Below are 16,798 nucleotides of genomic sequence, written 5' to 3'. Positions count from 1 at the left end.
CCCCCCCGCCGGGGCCTGCGGCCCCTGGACCCCGCTTCTGCGCCCCCTCCCCTTCCCCTCCCCCTCACCATCAACGGGCCTTCATGACAAAAAATAGTATGTGTCATACGGACCGTGACGTCGGTTTGCGATTCGTGTGAGTTAGCAGCACTCATCGCAAACCTCCGTCTACGGTCTTAATGACACAATATACTATTATGTAAAGTTCAAGGACAAAAAACAAGAAGGTAAATCTATAAACCAAATCACCACTGTAATGTACAAATATGAACCGACAGATCAAAAAGGGCTCTACTTTGCCTCATTGTTCCCTCATTCCCAAATTGGTAGTTTTTATCTCGATTCGGTAATTTTTCTTCCAATTTCGTAATCTCAATTAATATTGATCGCGAATCACCTAAAAAATTCCTAATTTGGGAATCACTTCATCCCAGCATCCAGGATTGGGTAATAACAGTAATTGCCATATGATTCTGTCTTCTAGGAATATTCCCTGTTTCCAACGTCTTTTGTCCGGATCTGAGAAAATATATCTGATATTCCAGAGTTCATTGACGCGTTTGCTGCACTGATTCTGCGAAATCCGTACAAGTCCAATTTGTAAAGCCTGTCAACTACAATATAATTGGTTGATCCGAAAACACTGCCATTCGATTTTATTTTTCGCTCGCAAAATCCGCAGTTTTTCTTTAGAAAAAATGCCATAAATATTTCTGCTGCTATCGCGAATCGATAACAAACGGCAACAAAAATCTCGTTAAATACTTGAAAGGACCTATATTGTTCATCTACAATCAAAATATGTCATTAAAAGACTAACCATACAGACAAATGAAATTTTCCGTCCCGGCGGGTGCAAAGTTACATTCGCGAAGCGGGAGGGAACTCTGACTTTGCGCCTACGCCGAGACGGAAAATCGCGTTCTAACCACGGGAAGTAAAATAAAGGACCCTCAGCCGCGTGCTTACCAACCTCGCCTTCGGGTCGGCTGGTAATTGCACTGGCGGCTGAGGATCCTTTATTTTCCCTGCCTAGGTTAGAAATACTATAGATACTATAGATTATCTGCATCAGATGACTCTTTAACAAGCAATTTCGAAGTGCGTCAAACTGGAGCTACTGATTTTCACAATGACTTTCTTCCATGACTCTCTGTAGATAAAAAATATATCGATTCTTCTATATACCTCAATGCATGATAACATCCGATGAAATATCCATAGAAAATAAATAACCTGCATATTCTCCATTATTCGATGTCTATGATATAATGCAATGTAATTGGAGTATGAGATAATAGGAATTCCATAGATAGTGCACTAACAGTTGTTCAAAATTTCCAGTAGAATTTGCGATCTTCCAATCAAATTGAAATTTCTATAATAACAAGATCTATGATCTATCAAGATCGCGCTGATTTATTCATTTGTTAAAATGAAGAAATGGAATTCATTGAATTTCATTTTCTTATGANATACCTTATAAATATTGATAATGAATCAAAGAGAATTCGACTAATGATTGAAGTGAATAGCGAAGTAGAGTAAAAGAATCTATAAAGAATTTTGCATTTTCAATTAATTATCTTCAATTTTTTAAAATAATCGGTCTCCATAACAGGACAGAATTTATTTAATTTCACCGATGATATGTATATATGTGAAATATATATATATATATATATATATAACATATATATATATATATAACATATATATATATATATATATACCGTCAATTTGACATGAAATAAGTCCATTCCTGGCGTGATTCAGACCGATTTTTCGGGTCAATTCAGGATGACTTTTTTTGGATGTGAAGTCGTTTAACCCTTGATCACTCGCGCTCGGCCGCCAGCCTTTATCTGTTGCACGATTAATGCAGCCCCGCTGGTTTAAACCGAGCGCGCGGTTGCCACGTTGATGCTTATCAGTGAATGCAGCAACACTGTTGGTCAAGCGGTCGACGGGGGCTCACTCGCACCATGTGTCGCGGCGCCGCTTTTTTGTCCGTTCGACGTTTCTATTTTTTTTCAGCAAAACAAATTTCCCGAGAAAAAACGGACAATGCGCACTCTTAATGAAGGAATTGAACTAGGAATTCCAATTTTTTCCGAATTGTTAAGCGTCGAGAAACACGCTAAAATATCAAAAAATGGAAACGGGCAGCACCGCGCTCATCGAGCGAGTGATCAACAGGGCCGACAGAAGATGAGGGGTGACAGTGGTGAAAACCCCATATGGGATTTTGAGGTGCGGGGTTTATCCCATATGGGGTTGGGGAATGAAATAAATTATTATTACCATTGGCGGATACTACGTGCACGAATGAGAGGACTGTTTCGGTCGTGAAATAAGACTACTCACGATACCGAGACTGGACTCACTCTCGTTTCATGTCGTCTCAGTTTCATGAACCACTGCCGATATGATACCACGTCCAAAATTTCCAAGATGATACTCGCTTAAACGTGAGTCTCGATGAGACTTAAAAATTTGTCGCTCGTCTCGTTAGTTGCAATGCATGGGCTTCGAGGACAGCGTTGACAGATTGAGAGTTGACCATCGCCAATGGAGAAAGGAAATCCACCACGGAAATGCCCGGCAGTGGCACTTGGTTCACAATTTGGAAAGTCTCAAAGGTGAATCTCGTCAGGATCCCACCTCAGAAAGGTCATGCCTCGCGAGACCCTAGTAGAAATTTGATTGCGCAGAAACGTCGCGGTGTAAGTTGGCACGCGACATTGCCTTTCGCGGCGATGTAACTCAGACCTCAAATCCCGTCAATTAAGAATTGACAATCTTCAGATTATGCGTGTTAATTCAAATCAATTATTGGAGAATTAACAATGTGTTAGTTAATCATCAATAGAATGAGAAAATGGGAGCGCACCGCATCAGTGTCGCATAGGGTTCCGGCAGCAATCTAGCCGCGGAGTACGGTAGCGCACTCCATGCGTGCAGTATTAAAAAGAATTAGTTATTGTTAACGAATGGATTTGGTTGGAGAAGAGGGTCTATTCGGTCTCACCAAATGTTCATTCATTAATAGTTAACAAATGCACATTTGAAGAGCCTTGTTTGACTCGATTTCCATTTTTCAATTGAACCATTCGTTAACTATTAATGAATATTCATTTGATCATATTCAACTCTACCATTCGTTAATAGTTAACGAATCTCGTTTGAAATAAATGAATCAGTGTATCAGTGAGAATGTCGCTGCAACAGCCAATGTCGCAAAGCCTCTCACAATTTCTACTAGGGGAGTCGAATGTAGCAAGAGTCATATTGCGCGAATATCAAACATAACTCACAAGGGTCAGCTAAGGTAGGCAAACAAGAAAGGGTCAAACGACCACAAAGGTCAACCGGGAGAGGCAAACAGGACAGCACCGGGGGGAAATTAGAGAGGAAAGCATGATAATCACAAAATTCGAACGATCGTGAGGGTCAAACAAAAGAGCTTTCCGATTATTCCGCTAAATTTATTATCGTTTGACTCTTGTCGTCATCCTCCCTGTTCCTGTGATTTGACTTTTTTGAGATCGGTTAACCTTCGCGAGGCATGACCCTTCGCGAGATATGAGCCTTGTGACTGTCGCGAAAAATGCTCGTTCCGATATATGATTAAACATACGGAATTGAAAAGTAAAGAATTTTTCTTCCTTTTCTCTTAATTAAGTGAAACCGAGACGAGACAGAGTTGAATGATACAGGCTTTTGACTTATTTAGGGATATCAGATTAAGTCAAAGGGCTCTGCTATCCATATTGGAGGAACCCTCCCCCTTCTCTGTCCATTTTCATTCCTGTCATCCAGTTGCTACTCCTATACGAATTTGGATATCGCCCCTATTATTTTTCAAATTCATTAATTAATAACTCTTTAACTAAGCTCCAGAGCCAAAGTCAAAGAGGAACTATCAACTCAGAAATTCACCTTCTTTCATTCCTCGAAAGATTACACTGGAGTTTGGGGACACTCGGTATAATGGTAGATAAAAATTTACTATCGTTCTCATCATTTGCTTCATCTCGCCCTCATCTGTTTAATATTCGAGCTTGGTGACCCTCGTGCCCAATAGTCGACCCTTGTGCCCCTTGAATGTCAATGCCCTGGATCCCTCTCTTGCTTCCCCCTCCTACTCCCCACCTTATACTTGGCAGTCACCCCACATGACAAATTGCTCTTCTGCCGGCCCTGGTGATCGAGAGTCAAAATTAATGAAATCAATCGATGTCAATGAGGCCGAAACCCGATATCGAACTAGTAATTCGGAATTAAGAATTTATATAATATAATGATCAGAAACTAATTGTTTTCCTCGAATTAGTTTCCCATTTGAGGAACAGCACATTATACAACATTTGTACAACTTGAAAATATCCATTTTATCTTACCTCTCTTATTTATTGAAAATTCATCATGATTTCAATGACTGCAATTTCTGCAAAATTATTTATTTTTAATCAATGAATTCATTTGATTTAACGCTGTAATCCCGTGAAATTGATTTTATTTCGAAGTCATAGTATCGATCAATCGTGAAATAAGTATTCTCTTGACTTGATTCAAAAATAAATCCCTCTAAGCTATCTCGAACATCTCCCCTAAATATAGTATAACTTCGGTTTAATGATGAAAATTATCCGCCAATAAATGAGTGCTGAATTAATTGATTATTTTCATTAAATGATCCGCAAACAACATTTAACCTAAAAGAAATTACAATATACACCTAAGTCATGAATCATTTCTATTTTACCTATTCAGGTGTGTGTAATCAATTAGGTTTAAAAATCTTTTTTCATCTTCGGAGATTATTTACTTTTGAAATAGTTGATTTCGTAGCGAAGTAAAAAAGAGGCCAAAGAAGAAAAATCGTTGACATATCTATTGGACCAGACGAATGACCATTGAATCTTTCACAAGTGGTTCATTTATATTCTATGTCTAGTCTGTTTTCTAGTGAGCGGCTTTCGGCCCTTATGTTCGTATTTTGTCTCCAACCCGATAAACTCATATATATATATATATATATATATATATATATATATATATATTCAATGCTCCATATATACGTGTTGGAGAAGAGTAAACTGGACATAGTGCTGAGTACTGTGAGCGTGCAAGGGGACTTGATCAGATCATTCGGTGGGGATCAAATCCCATCGACTATACGGAATCCTGATTCTCTGGGTTAAACACAGATTCAATAAATGAAGAGGAGTAGAATAGAGATCAGAGAGTAATGAGACGAGAAAAAAAAGGAGAGAAAATCAAGGTTCAAGAAGATGCTAAATTACGTTAAAATTGTATTTAAACGTTGGAATAATGAAGACAGACAAGTGAAGATAAGACGGAGTGTCAAGTATCCAAGGAAAATTGCTAGGCTTTAATGGTGAGGTTTTAAATGACTAAGGCGGGTGAGAATAATAAAGCAAGTGTCACGGGATATGGAGTGGGAGCGCCTGATTACTGGGAAATGTATGGAGGAGCTTTACTTCCGCGAGTTTTTCCCGATGCTCCCATCCAACGAGTGGGAGTCAGTGGGAGTTCTATCCAATGAGAGTTCAAGCGCTGTAGATGAGAGTACCCACATGTCTCATTCCGGGAATTGCATTTTATTCTTGTTGACTGCAAAATTTTCGATACAAACTGAGATTTTTTCTTTGTATTTGTTTGATGCGGGCAAAATCATATCATTATCATGTGAATAATTTTGTAGACATGTCAGAGTGAATTTTTGGAATCGACAAAATTTATGATTGAGAAGTTAGAAAGGAGATTCGAACTTAACGAAAATTGAAATTTCATAATTTCCAATTATCCCGTGAACCTCTCCATCAGAAAATGTTGATATTTCTCTTTGCATTCTTTCCCTTTGTATAAGATGCCACTCTGGAAGTTTGCACGGTGACGGAAATTCAATTAAATGCATAGAGAAGATGAAAAATATTCTTTACATTTCATTCCCTTAAAGCTTAGAAAATTTTCGTCCTCCTTTAACGTCTCTCGTTCTATCCGCACCAAAATAAAAAAAAGAGTCATTTTCCGTTCACCAGAAGTATCTAATAACTTACTCCATGGTGTTTGTATTGTGTCGAAAGAAAAGTAAAAGAAGAACCGAAACTTACGTCTGCCGCAGGTTTTCCCCCCACGCTGATACATTCCAGTGTGAGTTCACGATCTTCCGTAGTAACAAGAAAATCGCCCTGAAGGATTTTCGGCTTTTGAGGTGGTACAAGAACACTCAAACGTGCGAATCTTGATCTCAGCCCAGGTTGTCCATCATTGGTGGGCGAAGCTTGGCATTGATATTTCCCATCGTCCTCCAATTCCACTGGAAAGATGTGTAATGAAAAATCTCCTAGAAATCGAACAGAACACATAATTAAATATTAATCGCAAGATATAAACTTTTTGCCATAATTATTTTCGGAATTAAATATAAAAATTGAAATTAAAATTAAAATTAAAGTCTTATCCTTCATTTATTTTTTTGTCCACAAGTTTGTGAGCAGTAAGCAGCTTTAGTTCTTAAAAAGGGGAAAAATGGATAACGAGAGAGAAAAACAAAGAGATAAAATGCACTGTATTTTTTTGGTAATCTTCAGAGCAATAGCACATTCCAACGAAACTGTATCCGCCCGTCACTGACATTGTATGCACAGTTCTGTGCGCATTTATATTATTACTGGGCGACGTACACGGCAACGAGATATACCCTCGGTCTCATTATTAATAATAATGTCACCCCAGGAATGAATGATTATTTATGCAGACGCATCAATCCACAAGAAAGCATTCACTGCATTGTAATTTTGAACTAGATATGAAAAAAAATTCAGTAACTTTTCAAAAATCCGCCGTGCATGAATTATAATCATTCTTCTGTATTTTTTGCAAATCTGTCTGTCATGTTTTTTTTGTTACCGAGTTCGTACGTGTTGTGTCAAGAATAGGCTCCATGTCTGTAGAAGAGTTTCACGAGTATCTATGTTTTTATTAGGTGTGTGACTTAATTTTTACAGATTTTTTTTTCGAGCTTAAAATTATCCTTAAAATAGAAATATATTTGCGGTCGTTTCTGGTTTTGAAAGGATCGGACAAAAGGTTTCAGACTACTGAACGACAAGTGTGTAAATTACATAACCATTCAGAATAGCAGAGTTTACGATGGCAACTGATAAACAGCACATTCGGTACTGCATTTTATAGGAATTCCAAGAAGGAAAAAATGCTTCTGAAGCACGGGAATCACTGTGTAGTGTTCTTGGTGCCGACGTTATATCTTATGAAACGTGTAATTATTGGTACAAATGTTTTAGAAGTGGTGATTTCGATCTGACTGACCAGCCGCGTCCTGGACAGCCTCGAAAGTTTACAGATGCGGAATTGCAAGCTCTACTGGATGAAGACTCAACGCAAATGCAACAAGAGCTTGCAGCTCAGTTAGGAGTCACCCGTACAGCTATTTCTAAGCGTTTGCGTCAAATGGGAAAAATCCAAAAACTTGGAAGGTGGATCTCACATGTGTTGACCGAACAAAACCTAGGTCAACGTATGAATACGTGCCTTTCACTGCTTGCCCGGCAACAAAAAAAGGACTTCTTGTGGAGAATTGTGACGGGTGATGAAAAGTATTTTTTTTTCAATTTCATTGGTTTTATCGAAGTAATTCTCGATTTGAAACCCCTCCTCTAGCCTGCCTCCCCTCCTTTCTTTTTCCTCTCATTGTTATCTGCGGTATCATGGCCGTCTTACTCTTAGCTGTGCCCCATTCGAGCTAGGACTGCACGGGAAACCATGTAAAACCCCAGTCGCACAGCCGGCCGATTGTGCAGTACCCTAATATATCCATCTGTCACACTGACTAGATGGAGACACTAGGCCGCTACACCGTACCTAGCGCCCGCAATTTTTGTGCGCGCGAGGTGTTCCTAAGCGGTCACCCATCCAAGTACTAACCCAGCTCAACGCTGCTTAGCTTGGATGTCCGCCGGAGCAACACCTCACCCACCTAACCATTACAGTCGGTGGTGATGAAAAGTATATTTTTTACGAGAATCCCAAACGTAAAAAGTCGTGGGTAGATCCCGGACAATCCAGCACATCGACGCCGAAACAGAACATCCACTTAAAGAAGATTCTCCTATGTATCTGGTGGGACATGAAGGATATGCTTTATCACGAACTCCTGGAAACAGGTCAGACGGTCACTGCGGAACGCTACAGTCGACAACTGAACGAACTGAGCGAAGAACTTGATCGGAAAAGGCCATTTACTGGGCAAAGAAGCAGGCAAGTCATACTGCTGCATGACAATGCTCGACCGCACGTTGCTCGCGCAACTTAGAAGACCCTCTTAAACTTGGGATGGGAAGTTCTCCCGCACGCGGCATATTCACCAGACTTGGCCTCATCCGACTATCACTTGTTCCGGTCCATGCAGCACGCCTTAGTGGATAAACAGTTTAAAACGCTGGACAATGTGCGAAAATTCGTCGATGACTTCATCGCCTCGAAGCCTGCAAGTTTCTTTCGCGACGGCATTCGAATGTTACCTGAGAGATGGCGTAAGATCATAGAAAACGATGGACAATATTTCCAAGATTAAGTTCGTTGTTCTCTATTTTTCTATATTAAATAAATTTACTGACAAATCTGTAAAAATTAAGTCACACACCTAATAATAAATGAATTTACTAACTAAAAGCAAAAATGAGAGATGTATTTCATTCATTTCTTCATTGTAGGGGAGGGTGGGGCAAAACGGCCCCCCTTCAATTGTCAATAACTTGTGAATGACATTGTGAAAATTCCCAGTTTCAACTTCATTTTGAAGATAATTTTTCATTCTTCAAAACGAGCTCTAACTCATCCCAATCGGATTGTTGAATCGGAAAATATCGACGATTGAAGGGGGGCCGTTTTGCCCCATCCTCCCCTACTCAAGATACTGCTTTGTCGAGTTTATTATTATTATTATTATTTTTTATTCATATTTCTTTCCTACTACCATTACGGTTTTATAGGCTCCCCATTCGTCTGCCTTGTCTCTCCCACTTTTCTCTTGTGATTTTTTTTGCGTTACCATGGGCCGTCTTACTCTTAACTGTACCCCATTCGGGCTAAGACTGCAAGGGAAACCATGGAAAACCCCAGTCGTAGAGCCGGCCGATTGTGCAGAGCCCTAATGTGCTCTTCTGTCACACTGACTAGAAAGGCACATTAGGCCACTGCACCGTGCCTACCTTCCGAAATTTTTGAGCGAGGATGTCCCTAAGCGGTCACCCATCCAAGTACTAACCACGCTAAACGCAGCTGCACTCGGATGTTCGCCGGAGCAACACCTAATTCACCCAACCATTAGGGTCGGTTTTTATTATTATTATTATTATTATTATTGTTATTATTATTATTATTACTACTACTACTACTACTACTATTATTATTATTATTATTATTATTATTATTAATTTTTTTTTTATTCATAAATGAGATCGCTGAACGATCCTCGAGGGCTCCAACTTCACCTCTAAGACCGCCCAGCAAACTAAGCGATACAAACTTCTCCTGATCGCTCTGCAATCGTGAGGTCTACTGCAGTCCAGAATCATGCTGCCTAAGTAGACGAAGGGACCCAAGGATGACAGCCTTCTGCATTTGGCCAGCTAATATGAAGGCATTACGCCTATAAGCCGGGATAATTTCGAGTGCGGATATGAAAGACTGCTACATTCCCCCCACAGAGCCAATAATGAGAACAACCAATTTTACTCTGAAGCCCCGGTTCAGTTGACGTAGCTCAAACAGGAGTGGTTGATACTTGAGCCGCTTGTCCTCTTCTTTAGCTGTTACATTGGTTTCAGCCGGAGCCGAGAACTCAATGACATGGATGATTTTGTCATCGAAATCAAAGAGGATAATGTCAGGCTTGATTGCAGCGATAAGTCTGACAGTCGCGAATGAGAAATTCCAGTAGATCTTACACATCTCATTCACGACGATGGACTCAATATCAACTGGAGCATAGGACACCATCGGCGTTCAGTCTATTCCATAGGAGTACCGCAGATAATAATACAGTACTCTCAAAGCCGCATTATGACGATGAATATAACTCGTAATTGCATACGTCGAACAAGCCGATAAAACATGCGGTAGAGTTTCCGGGGACTGTCTACAAGCCCGACATCGAGATATCCAATAATTTTCCTATGACGTCACAAAGATGTGGAACGCTATATAAATTCTCCTCTTTAATGTAGAAATGTTCTTTATTATTATTATTATTATTATTATTATTATTATTATTATTATTATTACTATTACTATTATTATTATTATTATTATTGTTATTTTTATTATTATAAAATACTCGTAAATGAGATCGCTGAACGATCCTCGAAGTTTTCGACTTCACCTCAAACACCGCTCAGTAAGCTAAGCGATGCAAACTTTTCCTAATCGCTCTGCAGCAGCGCTTCCTTTCACCAGAGGGTGCGCTTTACTGCAGTCCGGAATCATGCTGCCTAAGTAGATGGAGGGACCCAAGGATGACAGCCTTCTACATTTGGCCAGCTAATATGGAGGCATTACGCCTACAGATCGGGATGGTTTCGAGGGCAGATATGAAAGACTGCTTAATTCTCCCTAGAGAGCCAATAATGAGGATAACTAATTTTATTCTGAACCCCCGGTTTAGTTGACGTAGCTCGAACAGGAGTGGTTGATACTTGAGCTGCTTATCCTCTTCCTTAGCCGTTATATTGCTTTCAGCCGGAGCTGAGAACTCAATGACATAGATGATTTTGTCATGAAAATCGAAGAGGAGAAGTTCCAGTAGATCCAGTACACCTCTCACTCACAACGATGGATTCAATATCTCGTGTAGCATAAGGCAGCACCGGTGTTATGTCTATTTCGTAGGAGTGCCGCAAATGATAATACAGCACTCCCAAAGCCGCATTATGACGATGGATATCACTCGTGATTGCATACGGCGGACAAGCCGATAAAACATGCATCACAGTTTTCAAGGACTGATTGCAAGCCCGACATATAGGGTCCTGAACTTGCAACCTCATAACACGACTTCGATAGACCATAATATTTATTACATCGTCCTGGCATGCGCAAAGGAATCTCTCAGTCTCAGAAATCAAGCCAACTGATTTTAAGAATGACAATGTCAGCTGGATAGACAGAACCTGCTGGGCAGATCCACTGGGCCGTTCTTCGCTGAGACTTGATAATGCTGGCCAATGATTCACTAGCCAACTGGCCATCTCGACTAAGTGGAAACTGCAAATCAAGAGAAACAGCTGCGGTATCTGCTGCCTTATGCAGAAAAGCCTGAAGCCCATGGATTTAGTGGTCATGCACGAACTCCAAATGTGGATCTAAACCATTCATTACGTCACAAGTCAAACCGAGGATCAGACGCTCATGAAGAGACTCGAAACTGAGAAGTCCTCGCCCTCCACTCTCTCGCGGAAAATACAACCGTGGAAACTAAGAGCGTGGATATCGACTTCTGTGCATGGTCATCAGCTTGCGGGTATCTCTGTCCAGCCGCTTCAGTTTATCTCTACTCCACTTGACGCAAAAAGAGTACAGAAGTACTGGAACAGCGAACATATTTTTTACGGCGACTTTATTTTGCCGGATAAGTTCGGATTTTCAAACCTTCATAAGCCGTCGCGGATATTCAACGTGAAGAGTCTCTTTGACTGTTATAGTGTGAATTACGGATCGCTGCTTGAAACGAAGGTATCTGTAGGACTCTTCAACGCCAAGGTGATTGAGGACGCTTCCACCTACAAGCTGATGATCACCTATCTCATCCCTTATTTTGTTTCTTCTCATGTGAAAGACTGCGCACTTGTCTACACCAACCTTGAAGTCAGCTTCCCCTCACCAGATGTTATTGTGAAGCGCGTTCTCCAGAGAGACGCGAGATCTTTAATGCACCTCACTATGTGGCCCTCTACCCCAAGGCACTTCAATAGTAGGAAAATGGGCTCATGACTCGTGCTATCGAATGACTTGCGATAGTGGACTCAGGCAGATTAGGTCGGATACATTCCTGGGGACGAAAACTCAAACGGGCCAAGATTGGGCCAGTACTCGCAGCCCAGCTGCCAAGTCTTGGGTGCCGATCCTCAATCGGTCTTGGCCCAGCCTCGGCTAGCTACTGGTTTGATAACGTTGGGCCGGTATTGGCTGCCAAGCGTCGGCCGATGATTGGCACCCATGACCCACCCAATACTAATTTTTAATAGTTGAAAACATCCATCAATATATCATTTTTTACTATTTAATTTACATTCTTCGGCTAATCCTGCCTAAAGAAACCGATAACTGCTGATAATGATGTATGAAAAGTTGGACTCTGTGGGATTCGATCCTGGAACCTTCCGGTTGCTAGTCCTTGACTTTACCCACTCGGCCACCGTGGAGTTATTAGTTACGAAAAAGTTTATCGGTTATATGAACAAAATGTGGGATTCTTATCTGATTCTTTAATTTTCTTTCATTATGGAACTTAATATAGACATGGCAAACAGCCTATTTATGTTTAGTCAATAAATATTAGGTGTATTACTTAATCTTTCCGTGTTTATCACTGAGTGCGGTGTCTTATTTAAAATTTAAATATTTACGCGTCTGTTTGCCGTTTTGAAGAGTGAACCTCACTATTTTTCATACGCTATATGTCATGCCTGGAAGAGCTGTGTAACTTTACAAAAGAGTAATATATATAATGGCGACCGATACGCAGGACATTCGGCGCTGTATTCTCTACGAGTTCTAACAAGGAAAAAAAGCCATTGAAGCCCACGATTCGACTTGTTCTACTCTCGGAAGTAATATTGTGTATTATGATATGTGATATTGGTATAAACGCTTTAAAGATAGTGATTTCGATCTCAGTGACCGAGAACGCCCTGGACAGCCTGTGAAATTTGAAGATGCTGAATTGCAAGAATTACTCGACAAAAACTCAATGTAAACCTAAAAAGAGCCTGCAGCTCCGCTTGGAGTTACTCAAGCGGCAGTCTCTAAATGATTACACGCAATGGGAAAAATACAAAAGGTAGGAAAATGGGTTCCACACGAACTGACTGAACATAACCGCGGCCAACGTATGAACACGTGCCTTTCGTTACTCGCCAAGTGCCAGAAGAAAATTTTTTTGTCAAAAATTGTGACGGGAGATGAAAAATGTGGCACGAACCACAAACGAATTATTATGTCGAATTTCGATTAACGTGTCTCGAATATTCTCTATTGTCGTATTCGAGACAAATATCATCCTATCCTTGTTCCTCACGAAATTTCTGTACAATTCTCTAACCTTCCATAATAAAATGTATATAAACCCTCGTATTCCCGACCAAAATGTTCAGTCCGATTCAGTCCGATACCGAAGCACGATGTAAACACATCTCTTTAAATCTAAATACAAAAGTCTTTATTCCACAACCACGAGTTCTTATTTAACGACCTGCACTGAACCGCCACAACTTGTAACCCCGACGTGATCGAACTTTCGGTGACAAGGCCAAATATTGTCGACCGCCTTGCTCACTACAAGGAATCCCCCCAGCGAATCACTAACGGTGGCCAACGTTCCTTGCATCAACAACACGACCCTTCGCTCACGACCAACTTAAATCGCCACAGTGGAGTCTGACGAAACGACTGGGAAAACTCAACATTTGAAGAGCCCCTGGTCACCTCCGCTCCACTTGGTTCCGACAAAGTCGGGCGAACGACAAATTTCCGAACGAACAACAACGCACGAATAACGACCGACTCCACCCGAGTCATCTCAACCTGGAATAGCTCGAGATTCATCTTCGTATCGCCATCGTATTCCAACACTGGCCCATCAACGTCATCAATTCAAAAGTTTTCACTCAAACTTATCAGCTGTTCGTGACAAATAATATTAGTAATTTTCTTTTGTTTGCTTTATTTGGTCTTGTTTTCCTTTTTCGCAGAAGGGGAGTACTTGTGGCACGAGCCACAGATGAATTATTATGTCGAATTTCAATTAACACGTCTCGAATATTGTCTATTGTCGTATTCGAGACCAATATCATCCTATCCTTATTCCTCACGAAATTTCTGGACAATTCGCGAACCTTCCATAATAAAAGATTCTGTATGAAAGTCTGAAAGTCTGATTCAGTCCGATAGCGAAACACGATGTAAACACATCTCTTTAAATCTAAATACAAACGTCTTTATTGCACAACCGCGAGTTCTTATTTCACGACCCGCACTAAACCGTCACAAAAAATATATTTTTTTTGCTAATTCCAAACGGAAAAGGTCATGGGTGGATCCTGGACAAACATCGACATCCACTCCCCAACAAAAAAATCACATGAAGAATGTTCTCCTCTGCCTCTGGTGGGAAATGAAGGGTGTACTCTATTACGAACTTTTGGAAATGGGTCATACAGTTACTGCAGAACGCTACGGTCGACAATTGAACAAATTGAGCGAGGTACTTGATGAAAAGAGGCCACCTCCTAGGACATTCCAGACGGATGATAATCTAACAGCTCCCGTGGAGCAAGCACCAAATCATATCGCTGTGGACATAAGCAGGCGGCTCCATCTCTCAAATGTTGCTGTGTGAAGTGCGAACACTCAGTGTGCATTGCACACCACAAGTCTCGCAGCCTTGCCATGTATCCCGCCTGCGTCAGCTCACTGTCCGACCAAAATTGCACAGGATCCTGCTTCAGTTTCTCCGTCCACCTAATTCTTCTAACAGTCGAGTTGTTACCATTGAATCCGAATCGTTCACCGTTCCCAACTGATCCACGGTCCCCATCCGAGAAAGACCGATTGTGGGGGGCCCTGCCGCGGCTCAATGACGGAACCAGGTACAGGTTCTGCCGGATGGTTAACCCGATACCACCATGGCTATTGCGGACATGCCGGGCGATGGGTTCGCCATACTCCCTACGTCTTCTAATTATTTTTTCTACTCGTGAATGAGATCTCTGAGCAATCCTTGACGGCTCCGACAAAATTTTCATAAAAATTTGAAGTTTTAGGAATCTGTTACGAATTATTGGTGATACTGGATACTGACTGGAATAATCCTGATCATCAGTGATTCCTGAAAACCAGTGATAATGTTACTACAATTTGGTGACAAAATCGCTAAATTCTAGAAGTTTGCACTCGTTGAATTCCACAATCGCAAAACCCTCATAATTAGAAACGGATCTCTAGAAAAATCATCGTCATGCCTCTGAAAATTGAACCTTTTCTTTTGTCGGTGTCAATCCTTTCAATACATAATTACTATTTCCATTACCATAATTACAGGAGAATCAACTCGTTCAAATATTGAGAATTGTTTGTCAATATATTCTAAAAATTATACATCTAACGGAAACGAACGGTTACAATATGGTGTTTAAAACAATTGACAGAGGGTATAGTTATAGCTCTTCCATGGTGTACCTACTTTAGCTCCCAAGTAAAATACATCGCGTGACTAGTCGATCAGAAAAAAAAAAGTCACCCTTAATCCTCTATCGCAGTAGCGTTACCATTAAGAGGTGGAAAATACATGTATTTTCATTGTTCTATTTTTCGCTTGATTCCCCTCCAAGTTCTACAATTCAATGTTTCATGATTACATCATTCTGTGATTTTCGTATCATTTTTACTGCAGGAAAACAAAGAAATAATGAGGGTAAGTCGACGTATTTTTGAATGCTCAGTGACGTTTAACGGGAACGGAGAGTAAATATTTCCGGGAATAAATTGAGGGATAGCTTTATGGAACTCCGATTTCCACCTGTTTGGAATGTTCAATAATTCTACCAACTTTGGCTTCTTTGGTACTATGAAATTTGTTAGAAATGAGGGGAGCTATTGTTCCCACTCCTCGATGTTAATGTTAATTCTTCATCGTTTTAATATTGAAATTGCAACATAGAAGATGGATGGAATTCCATTCGTGATCCATGAACTATCTTCAATCGAGCAATTTTAACCATATACTCTAGATGGATAACTTAAGGGTATTATGGCGGGGTCCATAGCTGGAAAAAAAAGCAGAGAATTCAATGAAAATTGCTGAACAGATTATTCGATCCATTTGAAAGCCGCGTGCAAAATGTCAAGATCTCTACTTAAACAATAATAATGGGAATAATTTTTGAAGTTGCTACTTATACACGTGGTTGACTGGGGCATCGGTAATTTTAATGCTTTTCCTACGTTATTGATCTATCGATAACGTAGGAAATTTACAAAAATTACCGATGCCCCATTCAACTGCGTGTATAAGTAGCAACTTAAAAAATTATTCCCATTATTATTGTTTAAGTAGGGATCTTGACATTTTGCACACGGCTTTCAAATGGATCGAATAATCTGTTCAGCAATTTTCATTGAATTCTCTGCTTTTTTTTCAGCTATGGACCCCGCCATAATACCCTTAAAGTACCATTGGGATACCTTGAATGTCACATTGTGATCAAATCAATCAATTTCTTTTCTCAAAATGACTTTTTTTGTCGTCAACTTACCCACAGGAATCATCAGTCAGTTATGTTATTCTGATATATATCTCGATAACATACGCCTCGGAGGCACGTACAAAAGGAATCACTAGTAAATATGTCTGAGTTGCGAATTGAGATAGAAACTGTCTACTGGATATGAAATTCTCTAGCAGAGAAGAAACTCAGGAAATCGAAATGAACACAAAACTGAATAAATACTGTTAGGTTCAGCGGAGAATAAA

At 40.3% G+C, this 16,798-nt stretch overlaps 1 protein-coding gene across 1 annotated transcript in view; it reads right to left on the bottom strand.

Moving 5' to 3' along the window:
* LOC107043701 (irregular chiasm C-roughest protein) overlaps window positions 1-16,798 on the bottom strand; it is a 120,441-nt gene that overhangs the window by 81,599 nt on the left and 22,044 nt on the right. The window contains exon 2 of the mRNA XM_015265284.1: window positions 6,141-6,373. Coding sequence (XP_015120770.1) covers window positions 6,141-6,373 — 233 coding nt within the window. The remainder of the gene's footprint in view (window positions 1-6,140; window positions 6,374-16,798) is intronic.

Source organism: Diachasma alloeum, unplaced genomic scaffold, assembly GCF_001412515.2.
Source record: "Diachasma alloeum isolate Michigan unplaced genomic scaffold, Dall2.0 Dall_scaffold_00617, whole genome shotgun sequence".
In the NCBI taxonomy this organism is placed as follows: Eukaryota; Metazoa; Arthropoda; class Insecta; order Hymenoptera; family Braconidae; genus Diachasma; species Diachasma alloeum.
This window is presented reverse-complemented; position numbering and strand designations above follow the sequence as displayed.